Below are 23,645 nucleotides of genomic sequence, written 5' to 3' on the forward strand. Positions count from 1 at the left end.
GGTTGTTCTTTTAAAACTTAAAGCCCCAGAACCCTTTTTTTCCAAATGAAATGTAACATGAAGCCAAGAAATAGATAAAATCAGAGCTGTTTTGGTTGAAGAATGGGTTAGGGTCCCAGATCTCCATAGGCTGGATCTCCAGATCACCTGAAAAGCCCCTAAATCACTTCCTCAACATCAAACAGGGTTTAAAAATCCCTACTCCTGCTTAGTGTTATTTTAGAGATATGGAAATTGAGCCTCCAGAAAGAACTAGACTTGACCAAAACCATAAACCAATCTTCGGATACACAGTCTATTTTTCTGCTTGGCAGCCCTAAACGGACCATGCTTTTAAATTTTCCAGGCTCTTTGCCTCCATCCCACCTGATCCCGGGACTTGGTGCTGTCATTTACAATAAAACAAGGGATGGGTGGGGATCTGGAATCCACGATCATCAGGAAACAAAAACAATGGGTTACTTACCTCCATTTTTTGCATCCAAAATGTCTTTCACGGTGGCGTATATCAGAGCTTGCATAGAATTGTTCATTTCAGTGGGTTAGCATATAAAACTTGAAAATATAAGATAATATTTTTTGGTCTTAGTGTCATTTTTCAAGTTAACGTGGCACACTGCCATGACCCCAGTTCAGGTCTTTATCATCTCGAGCCTGGACTACTGTGGCGGCCTCCTTAACTGACATCCCCGCCTGCCATACGTCTCCTACTCCCTTCCCTCCCGGACACTGTTGCCAGATTAACCTTCTCAAAACACCTCTTTCATCATTTCACTCCTCCCTCCAATGGCTCCTCATTGCCTTGTGGACCAATTCCAAGCCTCCTGTCTGAAAATTAAAAGTCTCCAATGTCTGGCCCCAAACTACCTCTTGAGCTCCTGACACTCTCGACTTGTTCCCTCTGTTCAGTCAAACTGGTTTAGCTCTGCCCCCCAGGCCTGCCTTGGATTTTTGCACTGAACTCTTTGACCTTCCTTCTGGATATTCCCCTGCCTCCCATGCTTATCCCCGGTTTCTCCACCCATTCAGACTCTACCCATCTTCAAAACCTAGGCTAGGAAATCACTAGCGTACCATCAGCATTCAACCATCATTAGCATTAATCTTATAATACTTGACTTGTCTTGTAGTTTTATATCTCTACTAAATTCTTATATTACTATCTAATTCTTTGAACAGCTTTATTGAGGTATAATTTACATACTATAAAACTCAACTTCACATTATGTTTTCAAGGTTTATCTGTTTACCACCTATCCAAAAGAACAACATTACTTTTATGGTAGAATAATATTCCATTGTATATAGACCATATTTTTGTTTATCCATCCAGTCAGTGGACATTTGAGTTGTTTCCACTTTTTTGTCTCTGTTGAACATTCACATATAAGTCTTTGTGTGGATGGATGTTTGCACTTCTCTCGGGTAGATACCTACAAGTGAAATTGCTGGGTTATAAGGAAAATTTATATTTATCTGTGTAAGAAACCATCAAGCTGTCGCCAAGAGGACTATGCTATTTTATGTTGCCACCAGTGATATAGGAAGGTTCTAATCTTTCACATCTACATTTATAATAACATTTGTTACTGTCTTTTTTTATTATGGCCATATTCCAGGGGATAAAAAGTGGTATCTCATTGTGGTTTTGATTTCTGTCTCCCTCATACGGTATTTCATTTTAACAATGCATTTGGATTTCCCCCCACTCATTATGAGATGACAGCTCCTTGAGGTTACAAACCACCTTGCACAAATATTTTTCCATAGTATCTAGCACCCCACCTCAGACAAAGTAGATGTATGACAATTATCTGATGCTTGACATTAAAGTATTATATTTGTGAAGGAAGGAGGGAAAAATTCACACCAAGTGTCATTGCTGTGTGTGAAGTTTCAAATATATTATCTCATTTAATTCTCAACCTTGCAAACTAAGTGTAAGAAGTGGAAACAGACTCTGAGTTGCCAACTGGTAAAATACTAAGCTGGGATTGGAACGGACTCTATGACTCTGTAACTCTAAAGCCCAGGCCATATAAGTAAAAAACAGGTAGATTGTCTACAGGAAACTTTCGAGTAGAAGAATCTTAGAATGTGGTTACAATATGGACGTGTCTTCCCATCGTGTTACATAACGAATAGTTCTCTCTCTCTCTCTCTCTGTTAGTGACTGTTGCTTTTCCAAGCAACTTTTCTCACATTCTGGTGAGTTTGAGAGTCCATACAAAAACCCAGTAGCCTCTAGTTCCCTGCATTTACATGCATGTGGGCCTTCTCTCCTCACCAGTGTTCCACAAGCTGTGGAGAAGGCACGCAGACTCGAAGTGCCATTTGCCGGAAGGTGCTGAAAACCGGGGTCTCGGCTATCGTCAATTCCTCCCTGTGCCCTCCCCTGCCCTTCTCTTCATCCATCAGGCCCTGCATGCTGGCAACCTGTGCACGTGAGTATGTCGGAGCTCTGGGGATGGGGAGACCAGACCCACCCAGAAGCAGCTGTGGCCACGCAGTAGCCTTCCCTAAACCCAAGACCGGTGGGAGATCGTCAGGCAAGAAAGCCCGAGGAGGGCAGCGGGCGGGCAGCGGGCTGGTGAGCTCAGCTGGAGATGGCAAAGGAATCTTAATTACACGGGGCCAGGCGGAATTCTCTTCTCTGCTGGAAAAACAGTTTGCAGGGGGTAGAGCAAAGTTCACTCTCTGGCATAGAGAGATCTGGAAGCTGGAGTCAGCATATTACTAATGAAGTCTAATGTTGTCCACTCTGGGGTTTTAAAATGCTCCAAACAGATTTTTTCTGTTTAATATTAATCCCTAGAGTTATAACACCTCTGGGCTTTCCTCCCCCAGTACACTAGGGCCCTGGTGCTCTGCAGAACCCAAAGGGGAAAGGTGGAAAGGGAGAGAGTCCCTTCCCTTTGTCCTCTGCCTCTTTTTATGATGCTTGCTTTCTTTTTCTTTTTCTTTTTTTTAATCCTTCTAATGAGAGGTACTGCCTTTCCCCTGGCATCCCACCCTCCCCCAATCTAGAACCTGCACCTCAGCTTCTAGGGGTAGAAAGCCCCAGCGGGGCAATAGCAGGCTACCCCAGTGCGCTGCATTAGTTGGCGCATTGCTTTGCAGCAGCTTGATGGTCCACAGCTGGTAGCCACTTCCTCCCTGGAACGCCTAAGGGGGTAAATGAAAGTCCTGGCCGAAATAAACTCAAGCCGCTTTCTCTCCCTCTCTCCCTTTCGTATCCCTCCTCTCTCTCTTCGTCCTCTCTGTTCCCTCTCTCTTGTCCCTGTGTTCACTCTCCTTTTCCTCTGCCGTCCCTTCTCTTTCTCCATCTGTCTGGCTTCCCTTGCATTCCCTTCCTTCCAGGGCCCGGGCGGCCGTCCACCAAGCACAGCCCTCACATCGAGGCCGCCAGGAAGATCTACATCCAGACCCGGAGGCAGAGGAAGCTGCACTTCGTCGTGGGCGGGTTCGCCTACCTGCTCCCCAAGACGGCAGTGGTGCTGCGCTGCCCCACGCGGCGCTTCCGCAAGCCCCTGATCACCTGGGAGAAGGACGGCCAGCACCTCATCAGCTCCGCGCACGTCACCGTGGCCCCTTTTGGCTACCTGAAGATCCACCGCCTCAAGCCCGCCGACGCCGGCATCTACACCTGCTCCGCGGGACCCGCCCGGGAGCACTTTGTCCTTAAGCTCATTGGAGGCAACCGGAAGCTGGTGGCCCGGCCCCTGAGCCTGAGGAGCGAGGAGGAGGCCCTCGCGGTGAGGAAGGCCAGCCCGAAGGAGGCCCTGCAGCCGCACAAACACCAGAACGGCATCTTCTCTAACGGCAGCAAGGCTGAGAAGCGGGGCCCCGCCGCTGACCCGGGGAGCCGCTACGATGACCTTGTCTCCCGGCTGCTGGAGCAGGGGGGCTGGCCCGGGGAGCTCCTCGCCTCACGGGAGGTGCAGGACTCCACGGAGAGGAACACGTCCTCCGAGGAGGACCAGAACGCCGAGCAGGCCCTCTGGCACCTGCCCTTCACCATGGTGACCGAGCAGAAGCGCCTGGACGACATCCTCCGGAACCTCTCCCAGCAGCCCGAGGAGCTTCGAGACGTCTACAGCAAGCACCTGGTGGCCCAGCTGGCCCAGGAGATCTTCCGCAGCCACCTGGAGCCCCAGGACATGCTGCTCAAGCCACCTGAGCGGCGGGGACCCCCCGTGGCCATCCCCCCTCATAAGCACGTGTCTGGCTTCAGCAGCTCGCTCCGGACCTCGGCCGCCGGGGAGGCGGGGGTTGGCTCTCGCCGGCCCCACCGCAAGCCCACCATCTTGCGGAAGATCTCAGCTGCCCAGCAGCTCTCGGCCTCCGAGGTGGTCACCCACCTCGGGCAGACTGTGGCCCTGGCCAGTGGGACGCTGAGTGTGCTTCTGCACTGCGAGGCCATAGGCAACCCAAGGCCGACCATCAGCTGGGCCAGGAACGGAGAAGAGGTGCAGTTCAGTGACAGGTGAGCCTTGCGGCTACCGGGTCTGGGAAGGGCGGGGGGCAGGGGGCCACATCTGGCCCCGGGGCGCTTGATTCCCTCTTCCTGCAAGGTGGTTCCAAGGGTAGGGCTTAGAGCCCTGGGCCTCTGGGATGGCATCCTGAGTTTCAAGTCCTCTTTTAGTACCAATAGGACCGCTGGAGCAGAGACAAGGTATTTAATTTCTCTAAACCGTATGCTGTCCTCTTTATAAGGTAATAGCAACAATGCCTATCCACCCCAATCCCCATAGGGTCCCAAAGATTAATGAGATACTCCCCAGATAGCTTTGAACTTTTGGCAGAAAGCGATCATTCCAGGCCAAGGCATTATCACATTACCACTCTGTGAGCTGGACCACTGAAAAGCTTATACATCAGGATGCTGTCCCCATGTGTGTGGTCCCCCAGGGCTGGGGAGAGAGGGCAGGCAGCACCTGCTGCTCCCTGTGGGTGAGCCCATCCTCTGTCTGGGCCCAAAAACGCTGTTTGTTCCAGAAAGCTTTTATTCCCAGTCAGACCTGTGATTAATTATCCTAATATCTCCTGGTGTCTCTGTTTTGATGTGTCATTACCAGGATGACAGCATGTATTACTTGCTTCCTTGGGCCACAGCCATTCGTAATGTAAAATCAATAGTGGTGGTAGAAGTTATAATGATAATATTTTTGAACACTGTGTGCCAAGAACTGTGCCATAATTCCTGCCATCCATTCTCTTTTAGTCAATATGGGTGGCCCTGACAACAACAGGGATAGCTAGCCTTAATCGAGAAGTGACTATCTATCTGCCAGGCAAATGTGGTCTTTCTGGGTTTATTTCGCCAAATTCTAACAGTAGCCCTGAGAGGTGGGTACAGTTTTTGTCCACACTTTACGGAAGAGGAAACAAAGCCTAGGAACTTGCTAAAGATCTTATTCACTAGGTGGCAGAGCCAAGGTAGGTGACCCAAATAGGATGCGCGGTCAATGGAAGAACCCTATACTCTGATGACAGAGGGCTCTTTAAGGTCCTCCAGTCCAGGGTCCTTGTTTTAAATTTTTATCTGCTCAGAATCCATGTAGAGTGCTCTTTTCATTAACTAGAATCCTAAATACTATTATTCAGCAATCTTCCTCCCTAGCTTGCTAGTTTTGGGTAAGGAAAGAAAGCAGCCAGGGTGTGTTGTGCCAGGCAGTTTGCCAGGTTTATTTATATGTAACTGCACTTGTTATTCTAACAGTCAGTCCCCAAGATTGACCTTATCCTCCAGGTTCACATAGAAAATCAAGGTTTAGCAGCTCACCCAAGAAGATCACACTTTAGTAAGAGCCAGACCAAGGATTCAATATCAAGTTTGAGTCCAAAGAGTACACAGTTCTGTCGACTCTCCTGAGACTTGGTGAACAAATGTGACTCTGTCCAGCCTGCCTGCATCTTTTGTGCCTTTTGAAATGTCAATAATATTGCTGCTCGGCCTTAATACTTATAGACCAAATAACTTTAATAACAACAATACTAAGTATTTTTCCTGTGTCCTCTTACTATATGCCAGACACTGTGGTCACTGCTTTAAAGCCATTATCTTATGTAATCTTCAAAAATAACCTTAGAGGGTAAATACTATGATTGTTACCACATCAACGATGAGAAGGCTGAGACACAGATGTGGGACCCACACAGAAGCACTGGAGACAAGGTTTGAATGCAGGATTCATGTGCCGGGCATTTGGAATGCACACCTCGAGAACCTCTCCTCTTGTGTGCTCCTCGGTCCTCCCCAGCTTGTACTTTCCTTGATCAGCATAATTGCTATGATTCCTGCAGGTCTTTCTAGAAATCTTTACAACACATTTTGGGGTCAAGCTAAAGTTGGAGTAAATCCCCTTGAGGTCACTGAGTCAATGAGAGGTAGCCCCAGAGGGCCCCCCAGGATGTTGGGTGCAGGCTAAGAGTGGTGCCCTTGTGCTTGGGTGGGGGGTGCACTGGAACTCTATTAGTGCACCTTTCGTACCTACTGTGACCTAATCATGTCATCTTCCCCACCAGCCAGTCAGCTTCTGAAGTGTAGGGACCATTTATTCATATTTCCTTTGCCTCGTGCCCAGGATTGCACTACTGAGATTGAGGGAGTAACAGTTGGCTGTGCACAGGAAAAGATGGGAATTAGCATTTCTTGACTAACTACAGACCTAGTGCTCCATGCTAGCAACTTTTTCATAGCCATCATCTTGGTTAATGACCACAACAGGGTGCAACATGGGAGCTGTTAGCCCTATTTCTGAGATGAGAAAACTGTGGCCCAAAGTAGTTTAGGAGCTTGATGATGTTAGCTAGCTAGCAAAAGGCAGAATCAAGAGGGCAGATTCAAACCCATTTCTGCCCAACTCAAACCCATGCTGTTTTGGGTGAATGAATAAGTTCATGTTTCCATGCATCTGTGCTTCACTAGGGATGCCAACTTGCCTCAAGACCCTTGCTATTGTTTACCAGCTATTTCCAGGCTCCCCTCCTTCCTCCTAAAAGCTGTGGACAAGGCAGGCTGTTGGGAAGGGGGAAAGGGGTCACCAGGACTCTGCTGTGCCTGGAACTTCAGGGAGAACATTTGAGCCCATGGCTTACTCAGAGGTCCTGACCATTTCCTTGAGTGCTGGAGATATTTTGTATGAAGTCCAAGGGTCACAGCCCATCTGGGTCACCTGGTGACTAAAGATAGGATGCAGAAGGAGTCAGATGAGGACTGAGGGCTTCAGGCTGATCTTGTCAAGGCCCTTCACTTTGTGTGGCCTTAGTCCCTTCATCATAAAAGCAGAGGGGGTGGGGGAAGTTGTACCAATTTATCTCTGAGGTCCTGTCTACCTCCTTCATTCCTTTACAAAAGGCCTCAGAAGATAAAAACCCATATGCTGGTGGGAAGTGGGCAGAGCCTTGAGCCCAGCAACTTCAAACCCTGTTGCATGAGCTGTTTCTGAGTGCTCCACAAAACGGGGTTTACTGATCACATGAGTTTGGGACATGTTCACTTAAAGCTGAACATATGTATTTACTGCTGGATTTTACTTCTACTTTCTTAAATATGGTGCTTGATATTTTTTCTCATTTTTATTATAAAAGCAATAAAGGGACTATAAAACAATGCAAATAATACCTAAATCTATAAAGTACAAATGCAAGTCTCCCTCGTCCTCCCACATCTATTCCCCAGAGTCTGTCTCTCTTAATAATTTGGTATACATCCTTTTGGAATTTTTATATATTTTATTGTATTATATATAAAACACATATACACACATATGATTTGGTTTTTTAATGGGATATTACTCGTGTTTAGAAATTTCACATTGTTTCTACTCAACAACATGTCCAGGAGACATTTCATTATAATATGTAGAGATCTGCATCGCCATTTTCAATGGCTGATTACTGTTCATGAGCACATTTAACTATCCCCCAATTGAAAATTATTTTGGTTTTTCCATTTTTTTTAAACTCCTTTAAGCATTCCAACATGTGTTCACTTTCCAAGTGAACAATATAGGATGCGTTATTTTCCAAGTAGTTCTTTGATCAATGAACAATTTTTTGCCCTTGTCATCTCAGGGATACCAAGAGTTCTTGAAATACCACTTAGGAAATATTACTTTCACCTTTTAATTTTCACCTCCTTGGGTACTGAGAGTCTAGCCCTAATGTCTTTAAGATGAAGAGGGTTCCATGGAATCTTGCTAGAAAAAGACACATGGCAGCCAGGTGATAAAGATACTAAAGGTGCTAGACTAAGACAGCAGAGGGCCAATCCTGGCTCTTCAGTCACCAGGACATTGGTGGGAGTGTGGGTGAGGAGTAGCATTAAGAGGGAAAGAGCACATGAAGGGCACGGGCAAACAGCTTTACAGTTTTTGCCACTCTCGAGGTTTTTCTAGATCTAGCCTTGACATGGCTTTCCGATGCAAGTCAATGGCACACAGTAAGGAAAAGTAAGAGCTTTTGGATACTGATCTCCGACAGCATAATTTCTCCATTTAACTTAGCTGGCCAAAAAGAAATATGACTGGAGCTTCATTTTCAATAGGGTTTTCCAAGTCCTATTTGAGAAAAGAAAGTGAATATATCTGCACAGTGCTGCCATTGGGACTGCTTTGCTATGGGCTGTTTGTGACCTCTCTGTGTTGGGTTTCATTGCTTGTCATCATTCCTGTGTCCGGTAGCAGTTCAGAAATGCTCATTTATTTTCACACAGAGACGTGCTGAAATGCCCAGTGTTATAGTTCAGTTAGTCTGGTTTTGCTTAGTACCAAATCCATCTTTCTGAAAGGATCTGCAAGATTCATCTGGCTATTGGTCTGTAGGACTTTGCAATGTATTCAAGTATACTCTTTGTAGCCTGAGCCAGAAAGATAGGTCAAGAGAGGAAGAAAGTAACCAAGAAAAAGTCTACCACTTCTTTAGCTTTTAAATATGCCAAAGTTTTATCTGAAAGAAATTGCTTATATGAAAGAATCACTATCAAGTCAGTTACTACTGTATCTCCTCATACATATAATTTACTAGTTGAATTCACCTGATTCTTAGAAGCACATGCCAACTTCTCAAGCAATAGTTTATGGGATGGCTCTGAATGTATTAGGACAGACTGGTTCATCATAATTGCTGCTTCTCCTTTATTTCACAAACATTCCCATGCATCCTCGGAGCCAGATCCTGCGTTAGATACTGGGCATGGAGGAAAAGAAGGTTCATTCCCTGTCAGTGAAACCCAAAGTCTCGTTTGGAAGCCAGAGAAGTAAATGAAGTGTAGAAGTGCTAATAGATCAGTATGGGTATTTATTCATCCCGTAAGAATTTATTAGCCTATCTATTATATGCCCCCCCAACACACACACACACCACTAGTCACTGGGAATATTATAAATGAAAAAGAAGTCTGCGTTCCCTTGCAGTTTACATTTAGATTTCTGCTCAAATTTCTGCATCAGAAAGGCTTTCCCTGGTCACTATCTAAAAGAGCAGTCCTCTTTATCCCTTTAACTCTATTTTATTCACAGAATTTTACCACCATCTGTTAGATATTTGTTGATTGCCTGTCCATAAGGGCAGAGACCTTATTTACTGCTGTATCCCCAGTGCTGAGAATAGTGCCTGGCACCAAACAGATACAAATGAATGAATGAATGAATGAATGAAGACAGTAAACACAGAAAAGTGCACAAGTATCAGGTGGTGATAAGTGTTGAACAAAACAGTGAAACAGGGGTGATAGGGAGTGATTTGGTGACCACTCTAGATGGGTATTCTGAGGAGGTTACCTATAAGGCAAGATGTGAATGATGACCAGTGTCCAGCAATAGACATCAGGAGGAAGAGCACCCCTGCACAAGGGAAAAGCAGTGTAAAACCCCCAAAGTGAAATGAGTTTGGTGTGTTGAAGGAACCCCAAAGGAAGTTCATTTGGTTGGACTGTGGTTGGCAAAAGGTAGAGGGTATGTGGCATGAGGCATGAGGCTAATCAGAGATAAGAGAAGGACTCTAGCTTTTAATCTGAGTATCACAGGGAGATTTTGGAGGATATTAGGAAAGTAAAATGATCTGATTTCCATTTTTATAGACTCACACTGGCTACTTTGTGGCCAGTGGATCATAGAGGAACATGAGTGGAAGCAGGGGAGGGGGGTGTCTAGTAAGTTGTCCTTTGCAGTCATCCCTTCAACTCCACAAATCTGTGCTTGGCTTTAGATACAGCGGTGGGCACCAGACCATGAGATAATAAATAAAAGTCACTGCTCTCCAGAAGCTAGGAAACACTGAAGGGCTGGCGTGGAATAAAATAACTTGGGCCCCGAGTTTGTTTTCAACTCCAGTGGAAAGAATACTTCTCTTAAAACTTCTAAACGTTTCAAAGTGAGTCAAGGAGGAGTTCCCAAGCTCAGTGTGCACAGTGATTACCAGGAACTTGTTAGAAATGAAGATTCCCACATCCTCTCCTACCCCAGAAACTCTCTGTATGGCAGAGCCCCGTAATTCACACTTTACAAGCACTACAGGTGACTCTGAGGCCAGAGGTTCGAGGACCTCCGTTAAGAAACACATTGAGAGAGAAAAGGGGAAGAAGGTGGACCTCAGAGTAGAATAATGCCCTTGCTATTAGTTCTGTTAAAAGATCTGGTGGCAGGAGACACAACTCCGCACTGAAGTGACACTTAGGAATTCCAGGCACATTCCCTGCCCCCCACCTTCCCTCACAGTCTCCCACCAACCCACACACTTGCACATGGGTTAGATGGAGTTCATACCGGGCCTTGGAGTTGAAGCCAACCACAAAGTGCCTGTGTGTGAAGGAAGCAGACATGGTGGAAGTTAACAGACTCCAAATCTGCCAGTATTCAGGGAACATTCTGGACGGGCTAGTTTAACCACACTGGTTAAAATAACCAAGTGTGAGCACCTGGTTCAGCCTGAGAACAAAGAACTGGACTTTCCAGCACAGTCGTGGGGGTGGGTTAGAAACTGATTTTCACAGGCTGTGATGCCACGTGATTTAGAAAACAAGAGAACTCTGCCTCCTTCTCTCTTTGCTTTCACTGCTGAACCCTTAGCTCTGTGGACCTGTAATTGACTGGTTTCACCATATTGCAAGGTCCATCAGGAAAGAAGTATTAAAGTCTCATCTCATGGGTCTCGTGCACTAAGGGTACCTGAATGGTGTGAAAACATTAATATGATAGCCCTAGAGTAACCAGCCTATACCCTGGAAATATTCCACATATAGGAGGCTATTTTAGGTGCCCCCCAGTGTTGCTAATTATGAATTTTTAAGTCCCACCTAGTATTCCCTCTCAGTGTATTATAGAGTTGGCTTCTCTCTGTCTACCTCATATTCTTTTTTTTTTTTTTTTTTGGTAGTTCAAAGAGTTAAATATATGGTCCCTTCTTTATTTTTTTCTCCAAATTTTTATTCAAAGTCCAGTTAGTTAACGTACAGCGTAATATTAGTTTCAGGTGTAAAATGAGTGATTGATTCATCACTTACATACATCACCCAGTGCTCATCACAAGTGCCCTCCTTTAATCCCCATCACCTACCTAACCCACCTGCCTTACAGCAACCATAAGTTTGTTCTCTATAGTTGAGTCTATTTTTTGCTTGCCTCTCTTTTTTTCCCATGTTCATTTGTTTTGTTTCTTATAGTCTACATATGAGAGAAATCATATGGTATTGTCTTTCTCTGACTCATTTCATTTAGCATAACATTCCCTAGCTCCATCCACAATGGTAAGATTTCATTCTTTTTTACAGTTGAGTAATATTTCATTATCTATACATACCACATCTTCTTCATCCATTCATCAATTGATGGACGTTTAGGCTCTTTCCATAATTGGGCTATTACTGATAGTGCTATATCAGGGTGTATGTATCCCTTCAAATCAGTATTTTGGTATCCTTTGGGTAAATACCTACTTACTGGATCTTAGGGTAGTTCTATTTTTAACTTCTTGAGGAACCTCCATACTGTTTTCCAGAGTGGCTGCACCAATTAGCATTCCCGTCAACAGTGTAAGAAGGTTCCCCTTTCTCTGCATCCTCACCAACACCTGTTGTTTCCCGTGTTGTTAATTTTAGCCATTCTGACTGGTATGAGTTGATATCTCATTTTGGTTTTGATTCGTATTTCCCTGAGATGAGTGATGTTGAGTATCTTTTCATGTGTCTATTAGCCATCCATTTGTCCTCTTTGAAAAATGTCTGTTCATGTCTTCTGCCTATTTTTTAACTGGATTATTTGGTTTTGGGGGTTTTTTTTTTTAAGATTTTATTTATTTGAGAGAGACAGAGAGCATGAGTGGGGGAAGGGGCAGAGGGATAAGCAGACCCTGCACTGAACACGGAGCCCCACTCGGGGCTCCATCCCAGGACCCTGAGATCATGACCTGAGCTGAAGTCAGGTGCTTAACTGACTGAGCCATTGATTATTGAGTTTTATAAGTTTTTTATGTATTTTGAATATTAATCCTTTATCTGATATGTCACTTGCAAATATCTTCTCCCATTCTGTAGGTTGTCTTTTGGTTCTATTGATTGTTTCCTTCACTGCAAAAGCTTTTTATTTTGATGAAGTCCGAATAGTTTATTTTTGCTTTGGTTTCTCTTGCCTCAGGAGACCTATCTAGTAAGAAGTTGCTACAGCCCATGTCAAAGAGGTTACTGCCTGTGTTCTCCTCTAGGATTTTGATGGTTTCCTATCTACCTCATATTATAAGGCTGCATGCAACATACACTTCTCGAAAGAACTTCTTCCCCCCACCCAAAATGTTGTTTGTTCAAAAAGAAGAAAGTGGTCTCTGAAAACATTTCTCATCTAATCTGAGCTCTAAGCAGGATTCTGTACAAGCTAAGCACATCTTCCTAAAAACACATGCTGGCTTCTTTAGAAACCACACATACTTGGTTTGCTTCCTACATGTCTGGTATTCTTTCTCAGTCTTTGTGCATTTCTCTTCCCCTACCTGCCTCTTGTCTACCCTCTTGGGAGTCTTACTTTATATACACAAATGACCCCCAAGGTTCCAGACTTCCCCTGGATGCTAACGATTGTCATGTGTCCAACACCAGCCCTAGTCTCTCTTCTGACTCCTATGCACAGCTGCCTACTGGACATCCCTACCAGATGTGTCACAAAGAGGTCAAATCTGTATATCAAAAATTAAACAACTCAATCCCCACTCAGGAAGGAGTACTTCAACCTATCCAGCTGCCCAAGCCAAAATATTTTTAGACTGCTCTTACTCCTCAGCGGCTTTCGTTCCTCCACCTTTCTCTGTTCTCACTGCCTCTACTTTGGTTTACCCTTGTCTACTCTAGATGATTTCAACAGCCCCCTAACTCTGTACTTGCCTTCTCTAGACCAGGGGTTGGCAAATTACACCCAGTAGCTTTTACATTTTTTAAAGGGTTACTAAGAATGGCTTTTAAAGGATTATTGAGAGAACTGTTGAGTCAACTTGCTCAAGATCTCACACTCGGTAAGTGGTAGAGCTGGGATTTGAACCCAGGTTATTTGAAGGGTTATTAAAAGAGTGGCTTTTACATTTTTAAAGGGTTATTGAAAACAAGAAATAAAATATACAACAGATACTATAGGTGGCCCTCTAAAGACTAAAATATTTACTATCTGTCCTGTTATAGAAAAAATTTTTGACTCCTGCTCTAGATCATTTGACATGCTACTGCCAGAGTATCTTTGTAGCAAACCTGTCCATGCTATTCCCATGCTTAAAATTCTTTTAATGGCTTGCCGTCACTTGAGGATAAGTTCCAAGTGCCTTCGCATGATTTGCAACACCTTTTATCATCTGACATTTGTCTCTCTCACTCGCTTGATCTCTTACCATACCCCCCATCTCACGCCCCTGAGCTATGCCTTTCAGCAGTATAGGCAGTATATAGGCATTTCAGCTATGCCTTCCAAGCAATTTGCTTGGGGCGTTAGATTTGCCTCATCCTATCCTTCCTTACCAGAAGCGTATCCCCAAGGCTCAGTTGAGCTGGCATAGTAGAGCTGTAATTTGAACTCAAGATGACCCCCTCCACAACCCACATAGTACCCTATACGTTGTACTCTATCTCAGCCCAGCCTCCCACTACATGTTAGAATTATCTGTTTTTCTGCATTACCTTCTAAATTATATTAATCTTCCTCAAGGGCAGATGTTTAAGAATGTATGTCAATTTCTCCACAATTCTAGGAATACAATAGACACTCAATGGATGATAAACTAATGGATGAATGAATAAAAGAATGAACACTAGTGATTAGCAGGGAAGTTTCCTAATTACTGGAGACTGTAGTTTGCATGGTTGTGCATAATCTGAACAGTATTTAATATGCAATTATGGCAGAGTTCCGGAGTGGTACCCAGTCCCAACGAAACATTTCTGCCCTGCCCACATGTTCTCCATTACAGAAGAGTCAGGAAACCCTGAGGTCCTGTGGCACACAACTACCATTTGAAAAACCCTACTGGAGAATGAATAAGTAGCAAGAATAAACACCTTGTAGCATCCTACCTCCTATCACACCCAGGCCACTGAAGACATCATCATCATTATTGTTAACATGTAGTGACCATTCGCTTTGAGTTAGGTGCTGTTCTCAGTGTTTTACAGGTGTTCGTTTATTCTTACAATAATGTTTTGAGGTTACTGTCCCAATTTTCCAGACGTTGAAAACTGAAGCACAGGGATGTTAGATTAACTTGCCCAAAGTCTCACACTTAATACGTAGAGGAGCTGGGATTTGAACCGAAGGAAGTCTGGCTCCAGGAACAATTTCTTTGTGCTGATTTTAACCTTAGTTGAATCTATGGACTTGGCCATTGTTTCAAAAAAAAGCCACTGGGGTCAGTTAGATCTAGCATAAATTAACATTCCATCTTCTAGCCAGCTGGCTTGCAGTTTGTGAGACTTTCATTTTTATTTGGCACATGTGTGTTAGGGAAAGCCTTTCTTCTATTTCCTATCACTCTACCTTTACATGGACATTTCCAGCTATCAACATGCATAGGATTAGGCACATAAGAGCTACTCAGTAAACACTGTAATTGTGACATATGCATTTGCATCTCTGTGTGTGTTTACAGCGTTGATGGCCTGTATACGTGTGCATCTAGAGACCTAGACCACAAGCAAGGTGAAGCTAAACTGTTCCTTGCTTTTCAGTTACTCTGCATAAATACTGAACACTTACTGGGCCCTCCTGCATTTCACCACAGTGAGCTGAGATTCAGGCAGAAGCTAACTCCAGTTTACCTTTGGATAGGGTGTAACACTGGCCAAAGAGTCTCACAAGTAACTCTTCCCCACATCTAATATCAGGAGGCTCGTGTAATATGGACAGATGTACATTCCGTATTCCTACGTCTGAACCCAAATCCAGGAACAATACCACCTGTAAGAACACTGCTGACTTTCTTATAGGAAAGAAAATCAAGATTCTCTAAAATTGGCACTGGAAGCCAGATTACCAAATCGGGAAGAAAAGCTGGCTGAAGAGGGATCCTTCCCCTGAGAAAACCTAAATCCTGCTGATAGCCCCACACTGACAGAGAAGTCCGGGCTCGCTGTTCAACACTTTGGCCCAAGACTGAGCTGCCAGTCAGACATAATTTGCATTAGCTCAGCTAATAAAAGGCTTAAAGCATTTAAACAAGACTTTCCTGAAGGTTAAGGGATTTTTCAAAGGAATGCAGGTGAACATGAAGAATCATATGAAACTAGATGCTTTGAAGAAAATACTGATTCCTTCTTAGGGGTGAAAAGTGGCAGGTAATAGTCTATCTACATGGAATCCTAGGGAAAGGGCTAATGCCAAGGAATTTCTGCCTTTTAGCCCCTAAGCCTGTCCCTGTTTTCCTTCTATTCTAGGTCTGCCTGATTTGTGCTGGTCATGTCTGACTACCCCCTTGGTTAGGAAAAGCAGTCCGATGGTGCATCAGTTAACATAGAGGGCAGCCCATAGTGGTAGAAGGACAATAGGGCTAGAATCAGCAACTTGGGCTGGAATTCCAGTTCTGCCATTTCCTATGAAGTGAGCCCACTTTAATCCCTCTGAACCTTGGTCTGCTCATTAGTTAAAAATAATTACACCTGCTCTGCAGAAGAGCAACGGTGTGAAAAACAGATAATATCTGTAAAGTGCCTGGCACACAATGGTTACTCGTACGTCAGTATCTATGATTACTGGCATATAGATATGAGGTCATTATGTCACACCACCTTCCAGGACGTCACCAAATAAGGAGCTTTATTCTCATTTTGAGGAACCTAGGAACAACCTAGGCAGTTGTTGAAAGAGTTGAGATAGAAGGGTAGCTAAGAAAACATAGTGTGATGGAGAATTAGCCTAAATCCAGGCAATAGGAGAGGATGCTCATATTCTTCTGACATTTTCTTTTTTGCTATTGTTTCTGGTCTAGTAGAACAGAGAAATCTGTATACTCTCCATGCTTATACTTCCCAGACAGTTTTGGACAATTTTCCAAAGTGGTGTTGAATAGGAGATGAATTAAGGAGTATTTGGAAGGCTTTGGCCTGGGCAACACAGAGTATTTACAGATGGAAACTTCTCAGAATGGAGGAGAGAATCAAATGGGAAATGCCTCCAGCGTCAAGATCAGAACCACAGCTGTGAATAACGCTATATGTAAAAGTCATAAGCACATGAAATGCAGTTTCCAAGTTTGCATAAAAACTGGAAGCAAGGCAGATAGGGAGAGAAGAAACCGGTTTCAGTTTGGTTTGGCTTATTTCCTCTGTAGAACTAACAGCAGTGGGGATGACCAATGTTTTTCCCAGTTGAAAACTGGAATAGCAAGTCGGAGGAACAGGGGCCATCCCAGTAAATACGTAGGCCTCGAGGGGAAAAAAAGGATTGAAGGTCAATATAAAGGTCACAGGAGCATCAGAGGACACAAGAGAGTGACAAGCAGTTGTCACAAGTGAGGCACTGACTCTTCCCTGAAAGTTCAGGGCTTCTCCAAAGATCCCCTTCGTGGTTCATTTATTCTTCTTAGAAAAGTGGTCCTAGAAAAAGGCAGAGTTCTGAAAAAAGTGGTTAACATTGTTATATAAGTGAGGCACCGAAACAAACCAGAAGGGAAAATTCTTCCATGTTCTTTGTCCGGGTCAGCAAACTTTTCTTGTAAAGGGCCAAATAATAAATATGTTATGCACTGCAGGCCATGTCCACCATTCATTTCCGCCATTGTAGCCCAAAGGCGGCCATAGAAAGCACTTACTTTCTCTGGGCGTGGTGGTGCTCCAGTAAAACTCTGGTGACAAAAGCAGGTGGTGGCTGACCAGAGTTTGATCCCCCTCCCAGGTAAATGGAAATCAAGTCAGAGTCATTTCATGCAGAGGTTGATAGTTCGAAATCAATTACCCAGCTAGCAAATAAAACTACACGTATTAGCAAATACAAGGTTTCATGAGTTGCTGCAGAGAAAGAAGTTGAAGCATTTGGCAGAAAGTATTAGGACAGGGTTAAGAATGTGTGGTCAGGTGGCCTCTCCCATTCCAAGAATATTTTCTATACTTCCACCTGGAGCAATCGTGAAGCTTCCAGCATCAAATAACTTTGAGTTGGCAATTACATTAAAAACAGCTAAGGTTATAAAAAGTTGCCCTAGCCAAGTGGTGATATGAAACTCTTCATGAACCTCAAATCTCTTCCCCAAAATATCTGTGCAAAACAAAACTCTCCCTTGCAAGTCTCTGGGCTACGATAATTTTTGGTTTCGGAAAAAAAATTCTTGCTCACAGAGGAGGTCTTCTCACAGCATTCTGTTTTTTTCCCCTCCAGCTTCAAGCTATTTAAAATCTAGAATATTCTTGTTAGTGATTACCCATTTCCCTGAGTAACTGCAAACTTTGGCATAAATTACCCCCCACCAAAAATGAGGCCAAACCACATGCCTTCCAGTTATTTAAAATCCAGAATATTCTTGTTAGTGATTGTCCATTTCCCTGAGTAACTACAAACCTTGGCACAAATTACTCCCCACTAAAAATAAAGCCAAACCACATGCCTTACTATTAGGTCCCAGCGGGTGCCTGCACATGGTCAGTTTTTTTAAAGGTCAAAGGTCACTCCCCATTCCTGATTCCACCGCACACTAGCTGAGCAAGTTACTTCTCTGAGCTTTTGCTTCCTCTCTCAAAAGCGATAAAAATATCAGTCTAATCACATGACAGAATAAAATTATGGAAAACTTATATACTTGTCTAGTAAGTAATGGCCCCACTGTCCCTTTGTGGTAGATTGGATGATCCTAATCTAAAAAATTCCTAGGCAGGAAAAAAAAACAAAATCTGCATTTCAGGGTAAGTAAAAGTCCTCAGCATCTCCTCCTAGGAATTTGGAGCTGATGTTCTTTGCACAGCTGCCTTTCACTTCACATATTTGCTTGTAAGCTCACTTTTTTTTCCAAATTTCATTCCTTTATTCTCTATTTATATACTTTTTTTTTTTTTTGGCAATAGCAGGATTCTGGCTTTTTTTTTTAAGTGTTCTAAGATTTCAGTATCTGGTTCATAGTGTAGCAGTTAGGAAAATATGTAGTTGTACTTACTCAGAGATTTCTGAGTCAAGAGTAGAACTGAGCTGCTTGCCAACCCTATGTGCCATGCGGCCTGTCTCTGCGCCTCTTCTCTGTCCCCAGCGCTACCACTAAGGTAAAGGCCCTGTGGCTCACTCACACAGCAGACCCCTGTCCCTCCCCGTGTGCCTGATTGATGTGTTATTCTTTGAAAGCTCTACATTTCTCAGTCCTTTACCCTTGTCAGAACCGTTCATCACAACATTCAGAATACATATGCTCGGACATGAAGAGTGAATGATGATGGTGATGGTCGTGTCAATCTCAGCAGCAACAACCTGTGCTTCCATAGGTCTTACCACATCAGGCACTCTGTCTACATTCTTTATTTATTTTGAGGGAGAGAGAGAGAGCGCGCATGCTAGTGGGGGTGGGGGTGGAGATGAGAGAGAATCATAAGTAGACTCCATACCCAATGTGGAGTCCAACACAGGGCTCGATCTCATGACCCTGAGATCATGACCTGAGCTAAAACCAAGAGTCAGAAGCTTAACTGACTGAGCCACCCAGGTACCTATTGTCTATATCCTTTAAATACCTGAGCTCAGGTAGAATACTCACAACAATCCTAGATAGATACTATAATTCTCCTCATTCTATAGATAAGGAAACTGTGACACTAAGAGACAAATGACTTGCCCAAGGTTACAAAGTGACTGAGTGGTAAAGCTGGGGTTGGGACCCAGGCAGTTTGCCTCCAGCATCTGGGCTCTTAACCACTCTGCTGTATTGTCAGTAGGATCATTTTGAGCTCCACTGCTGTGAAGGTAACTAAACAAGGATCTATTCAGCATGCCAGCCCTGTGCTGAATACTGAGGAGGGAACTATGAAAGAAGCAAGAGTCTCAGCCCTTGCAGTATTAGTTTCCAATCTAACTAAAGAAATAAGACATTGTAGAGCAGAAAGAGTTTTGTAGTACAGCTCAGAACAACTCTGGAAGATCAGGAAAGGGAGAAATTCTCATGGACCATGGTAACATGGGAGGTAGAATGGGACTCATTCTTAATGGAATGGCTAATGTGGAGTCCAACACAGGGCTCGATCTTACAACCCTGCAATCATGAAGGATAGATGGGAGGAGAAAGAGCATGACTTCATCCCCAAGCTAATGACAAGGAGAGTCAAAGAGGCCACCTTGATGAGAGAAACAAGTTAGTGTTGGGATGTGGGATGGGTAATTTTGCAAAGATGAGAGGAAGATACTGTTCTAAAGAGAAAGGATGTACCTATGATTTCCAGCATCCAGTCCTGTGCTGGGACCTAAAGTGGGTTTAAGAATGCATGCTTGTCAGGTCGATAGGCCTGAAATGGTGCAACATCATGACCGTGTAGCAGATGGTATTTCTGTGTACAGAACTTGAAGATTTCCTCTTGATAAGGAGGAGTTCCGAGATGGTAACATAGGTGTGCACCACCTGCATCATTTTAAAAAATACTAATTTGTTAGCTGCATTTGATGTGGAAGCTGATTTTTTTTTTTTTTTTTACTTAGAAAACAGTAAGAATGGGTCTATATACTCCTTTATTTGGTCCTCAAAAGAACTGTCTGAGATCAGTATTACCCTCCATTTGCCAAAAGAATGTAGAGGCCCAGAGTTGAAAAGCTCACCCAAGACATTCACATGCCTCTGTCTCTCTTGACTAAAGTCAGAAGCCTTCCTCTCTGCAGCAGCTTGACATGGTTCCTCATGGAGATCACTTTGAGAGACGAGCCCACACAAGACAGTGGTGATCATGGTTGAGCCAAGGATTCAGAGGGCATCATGATGCCACCCTGCTCACCGAATTGCTAGAGACTTTCTCTTAGACACCCAGAGCTGCCTCCTTTTCAACTAAGAGTACTTTCTCACAGGACATTACAAATGCAGAGGCAACAACTTCACCTCAAGGAGCTTATACTTGGTAGGACTGGCCCATGGGCACTTTGTCCAAATCCTACTCACAGGTGGACAGGGGCCATACTTACGTAACTAAAACAATTATTTTTACTCTCAGCCACTCCTTCTTTGCTAGAATGCTTGAGAAGACACGCTGTCACAAAGAAGATCAAGTAAAGGCCATCAGAAAAGCAAAACTCCTTTCTTTTCTGGCTAACTGTATGACCAGGGAAATAAAGCAGTAAGTTTTAGCTCAGTAAACCAAAAGGGAAGTGGGGTGTGGGTATGGGAGTAAAGCAGCTAGTATTAATATCCCTAATGTGACCACAGGACCATTTTCTATGTAGGCCTTAATTATGCTCCATTCCATGTCCTCTCATTCTCTGATTCCTTAAATTCCAAAACAACCCCAGAGAAATCTTTCTGGTTTTGCTTGGAAAGCAGCACTGTGTTTCTGTGTTTTCTGTGTTTGTGCATTCTAAAACAGGCCTGTCAAATCCGAAAACAAAATACAAGCTAACAGAAATCAGCTACTAACAAATTAAGTTAAATTAATAGAGCTGACGCCTGAAATACAAAGAAAGCTTTTTTTCCCCGGGAATCTCTCTCCCTAGATGCCAGGCTAGATAGAGAGACTACTGCCGACCTCAGGCTCCACAGCAAAGCCCTTTGCTTTGTCATGTTTCCTAGAGAGCCCTGCATGGGAACCCTCTTCAGAACTACTGCTCCCCCTGGTGGCAGCCTCCAAACCCCCATCTACCCAAGTTGAGGACATACTAAAAGACATGATAAATTGAAAAAGAAGAGTGCTAGACCAAGAATCTCTATTTCAAATTCCAACTCTACAACCAAATAACTGTGTACTTCTTGAGCTAAAGAGTTCAGTTTTATGAGTTAAATAATTTGTAAGCATATGCAATAAGTGACAAATTCAGCTTTTGTCCCCTGTAGGTTTTGTCCTAAGTTAATATTAAGAAATGTTTTTATGAAGGTGAATACTTTATCTTCTGTCTTTGTATATACATTTTATGAAATAAAAGAACATGCAAATGGTAAATCTCAAGGTCTAGGTTCGTTCCTTTTCACTCCCACTATTCCCATCCTAGTTCAGCCCCAGAAGCTCTCCTCCTTCTCTTCATCACCTCTGTGAGAATCTTTTCCAAGCTTCAGACCTGCTCAGAAAGCATTATGGCTCACTCAGTAGCACCTGTGCCTATGAGTGGTACAGCTACAAAAGCTAACCGCCCCCACCTTAAAAAATGGGTGGCTCAGGCCCACTGTTGGGAGTGGGTGAGATCAGGCAGATATAGTAGTTCTATTGGGGGGGGGGATGACCTGAATATGGAGATCTAATAAATTGTCTGGAGCTACAGAGAATTAGCCAATAGCCTGCGCCCCTCTCTTCCTTTCTGACAATCTTTACCACTCCCATCCTTCCTCACATTTAATTCTTCATTCAGAGTGTCCAACATTACCAACAAAAGCATCACTGGAAATGCCAAAAAATGGTCTGGAAATTCCTTACATACCTTATTTTCACAGCTTCCTCTGCTGAGTAGGGAAAACCTACTTCAACTGGGTTTGAGAAGTGGATAGGCTGAAATGTAGGAAGGTGAAGGGGTTTCCCAGGGGTGACTACTTAAACAATAGCAGGACCAAAATAAAGTTCAGAAGACCGGTATTCTAGCCTCCTGCTCTGAATGTTCAATTGAAGAAAGCTTTCTGTAGGGAAGAGAGAGATGATGCCGGTTTTAGGGAGACAGCCATCCCAATGGACTTGGAAATTTAGCAAATCTAATCCCTGCCTTTTGAGTGCAATAAAACTGAGTAACAATGGACTAAACGCAATCATCATGAGTAGTCAGTTCTATTGAAATTTAATTAAGCCTACTTTTATTATTGCTGTTTGGAAGTCATTATGGACGCATACATGTTCCTGGGACATCATCATGACTTAAATCATAAAATCAATTTTTAATTTTTTTAATATAAAACAGCCTGAATACCTGAAGGCATTTAGCAATGATAATATAGTTGTTTCTGTTATGATTCTTTTTTAAGATAGTGACATTATTACATATTATTTAGTTTACCAAAGATAAGTGTGTATCGTCATCTTTCTCTTATTAGCTCCTTTGAAATAGACTAACATGTAATTGTTTGAGAAAACTCACTTAGGGGGCACCTGGGTGGCCAGTCGTTAAGCATCTGCCTTCAGCTAGGGTCGTGGTCCCAGGGTTCTGGGATCAAGCCCCACATCAGGCTCCCTGCTCAGCAGGAAGCCTGCTTCTCCCTCTCCCACTGCCCCGCCCCCCGCCCCCGCTTGTGTTCCCTCCCTCGCTGTGTCTCTCTCTGTCAAATAAATAAATAAAATCTTTAAAAAAAAAAAAGTCACTTAGCATTTAATAGATGTGTGAATGAATGAGTGGATGAGTTCTACCACAATCTCTCATGGCTTCTCTCCCACCCCTCATAAAACTTCAGTTCCATTTCAGTGCCCCAAAAGCTTGACTCTCCTCAGCAATTGTGGTGATGGTGTGGAATGGCACTGAGTCAAACACAGACCATCCAGAAACTTCCCTTTAGCTGAGGTTTTCTGTTTCCTTCCCCATTTTTATCAGAACTGCATAAGTAGATTGAAGACTGATACATGTAAGCCTTGCTTTTCCTCTTTCCTGCCTTCCCTCTGCCAAGAGGTAAGAGTAAGCAATGCAATCGGCTCAAGGCCAAAAATGGAGTTGAGGAAGCGTGACATTGCCAGATTGGTTGCCCACCGCAGAATAACTAAAAGCTGATGAGAGGCAGTGCCAAAGTGTCAATCACATAGAGTCTGGAGAGGACCCAGCAAGAGAGATAGTGAAGATAGGAAAGAATTTTATAGTGGGGAGAACATGTTGCTGGGGCAGGAGGTTGGACTCCTAGTCTTAATTTCGCCACCAAGTCTCATGAGTTCTTCTGACATTTGCATGCTTTCCCTCCCCCCACCTTTCCTGAAAAATGACCCCTGTTTCCAGCTTACGTTCTGAGGGTGGATGTTAACATGATATTACGTGAATAGATCTTTGGGCCTTTTGAAACTAAGGAGGTGGAAGTTATCACAAAGATGGAAATGACTGACTCTAGAAGCCCATAAG

The 23,645-nt window shown here is 43.7% G+C and overlaps 1 protein-coding gene across 2 annotated transcripts in view; it reads left to right on the top strand.

The window, feature by feature from the left end:
* ADAMTSL1 (ADAMTS like 1) overlaps positions 1 to 23,645 on the top strand; it is a 939,419-nt gene that overhangs the window by 811,615 nt on the left and 104,159 nt on the right. For both annotated transcript variants that reach the window (XM_064579938.1, XM_064579939.1), the window contains 2 exons: positions 2,291 to 2,444; positions 3,361 to 4,486. In XM_064579938.1, the coding sequence (XP_064436008.1) occupies positions 2,291 to 2,444; positions 3,361 to 4,486 (1,280 nt within the window). The remainder of the gene's footprint in view (positions 1 to 2,290; positions 2,445 to 3,360; positions 4,487 to 23,645) is intronic.

Source organism: Mirounga angustirostris, unplaced genomic scaffold (genome assembly GCF_029215605.1).
Source record: "Mirounga angustirostris isolate CCGP_5_RB_7025 unplaced genomic scaffold, mMirAng1.0.hap1 SCAF_15, whole genome shotgun sequence".
Taxonomy (NCBI): domain Eukaryota; kingdom Metazoa; phylum Chordata; class Mammalia; order Carnivora; family Phocidae; genus Mirounga; species Mirounga angustirostris.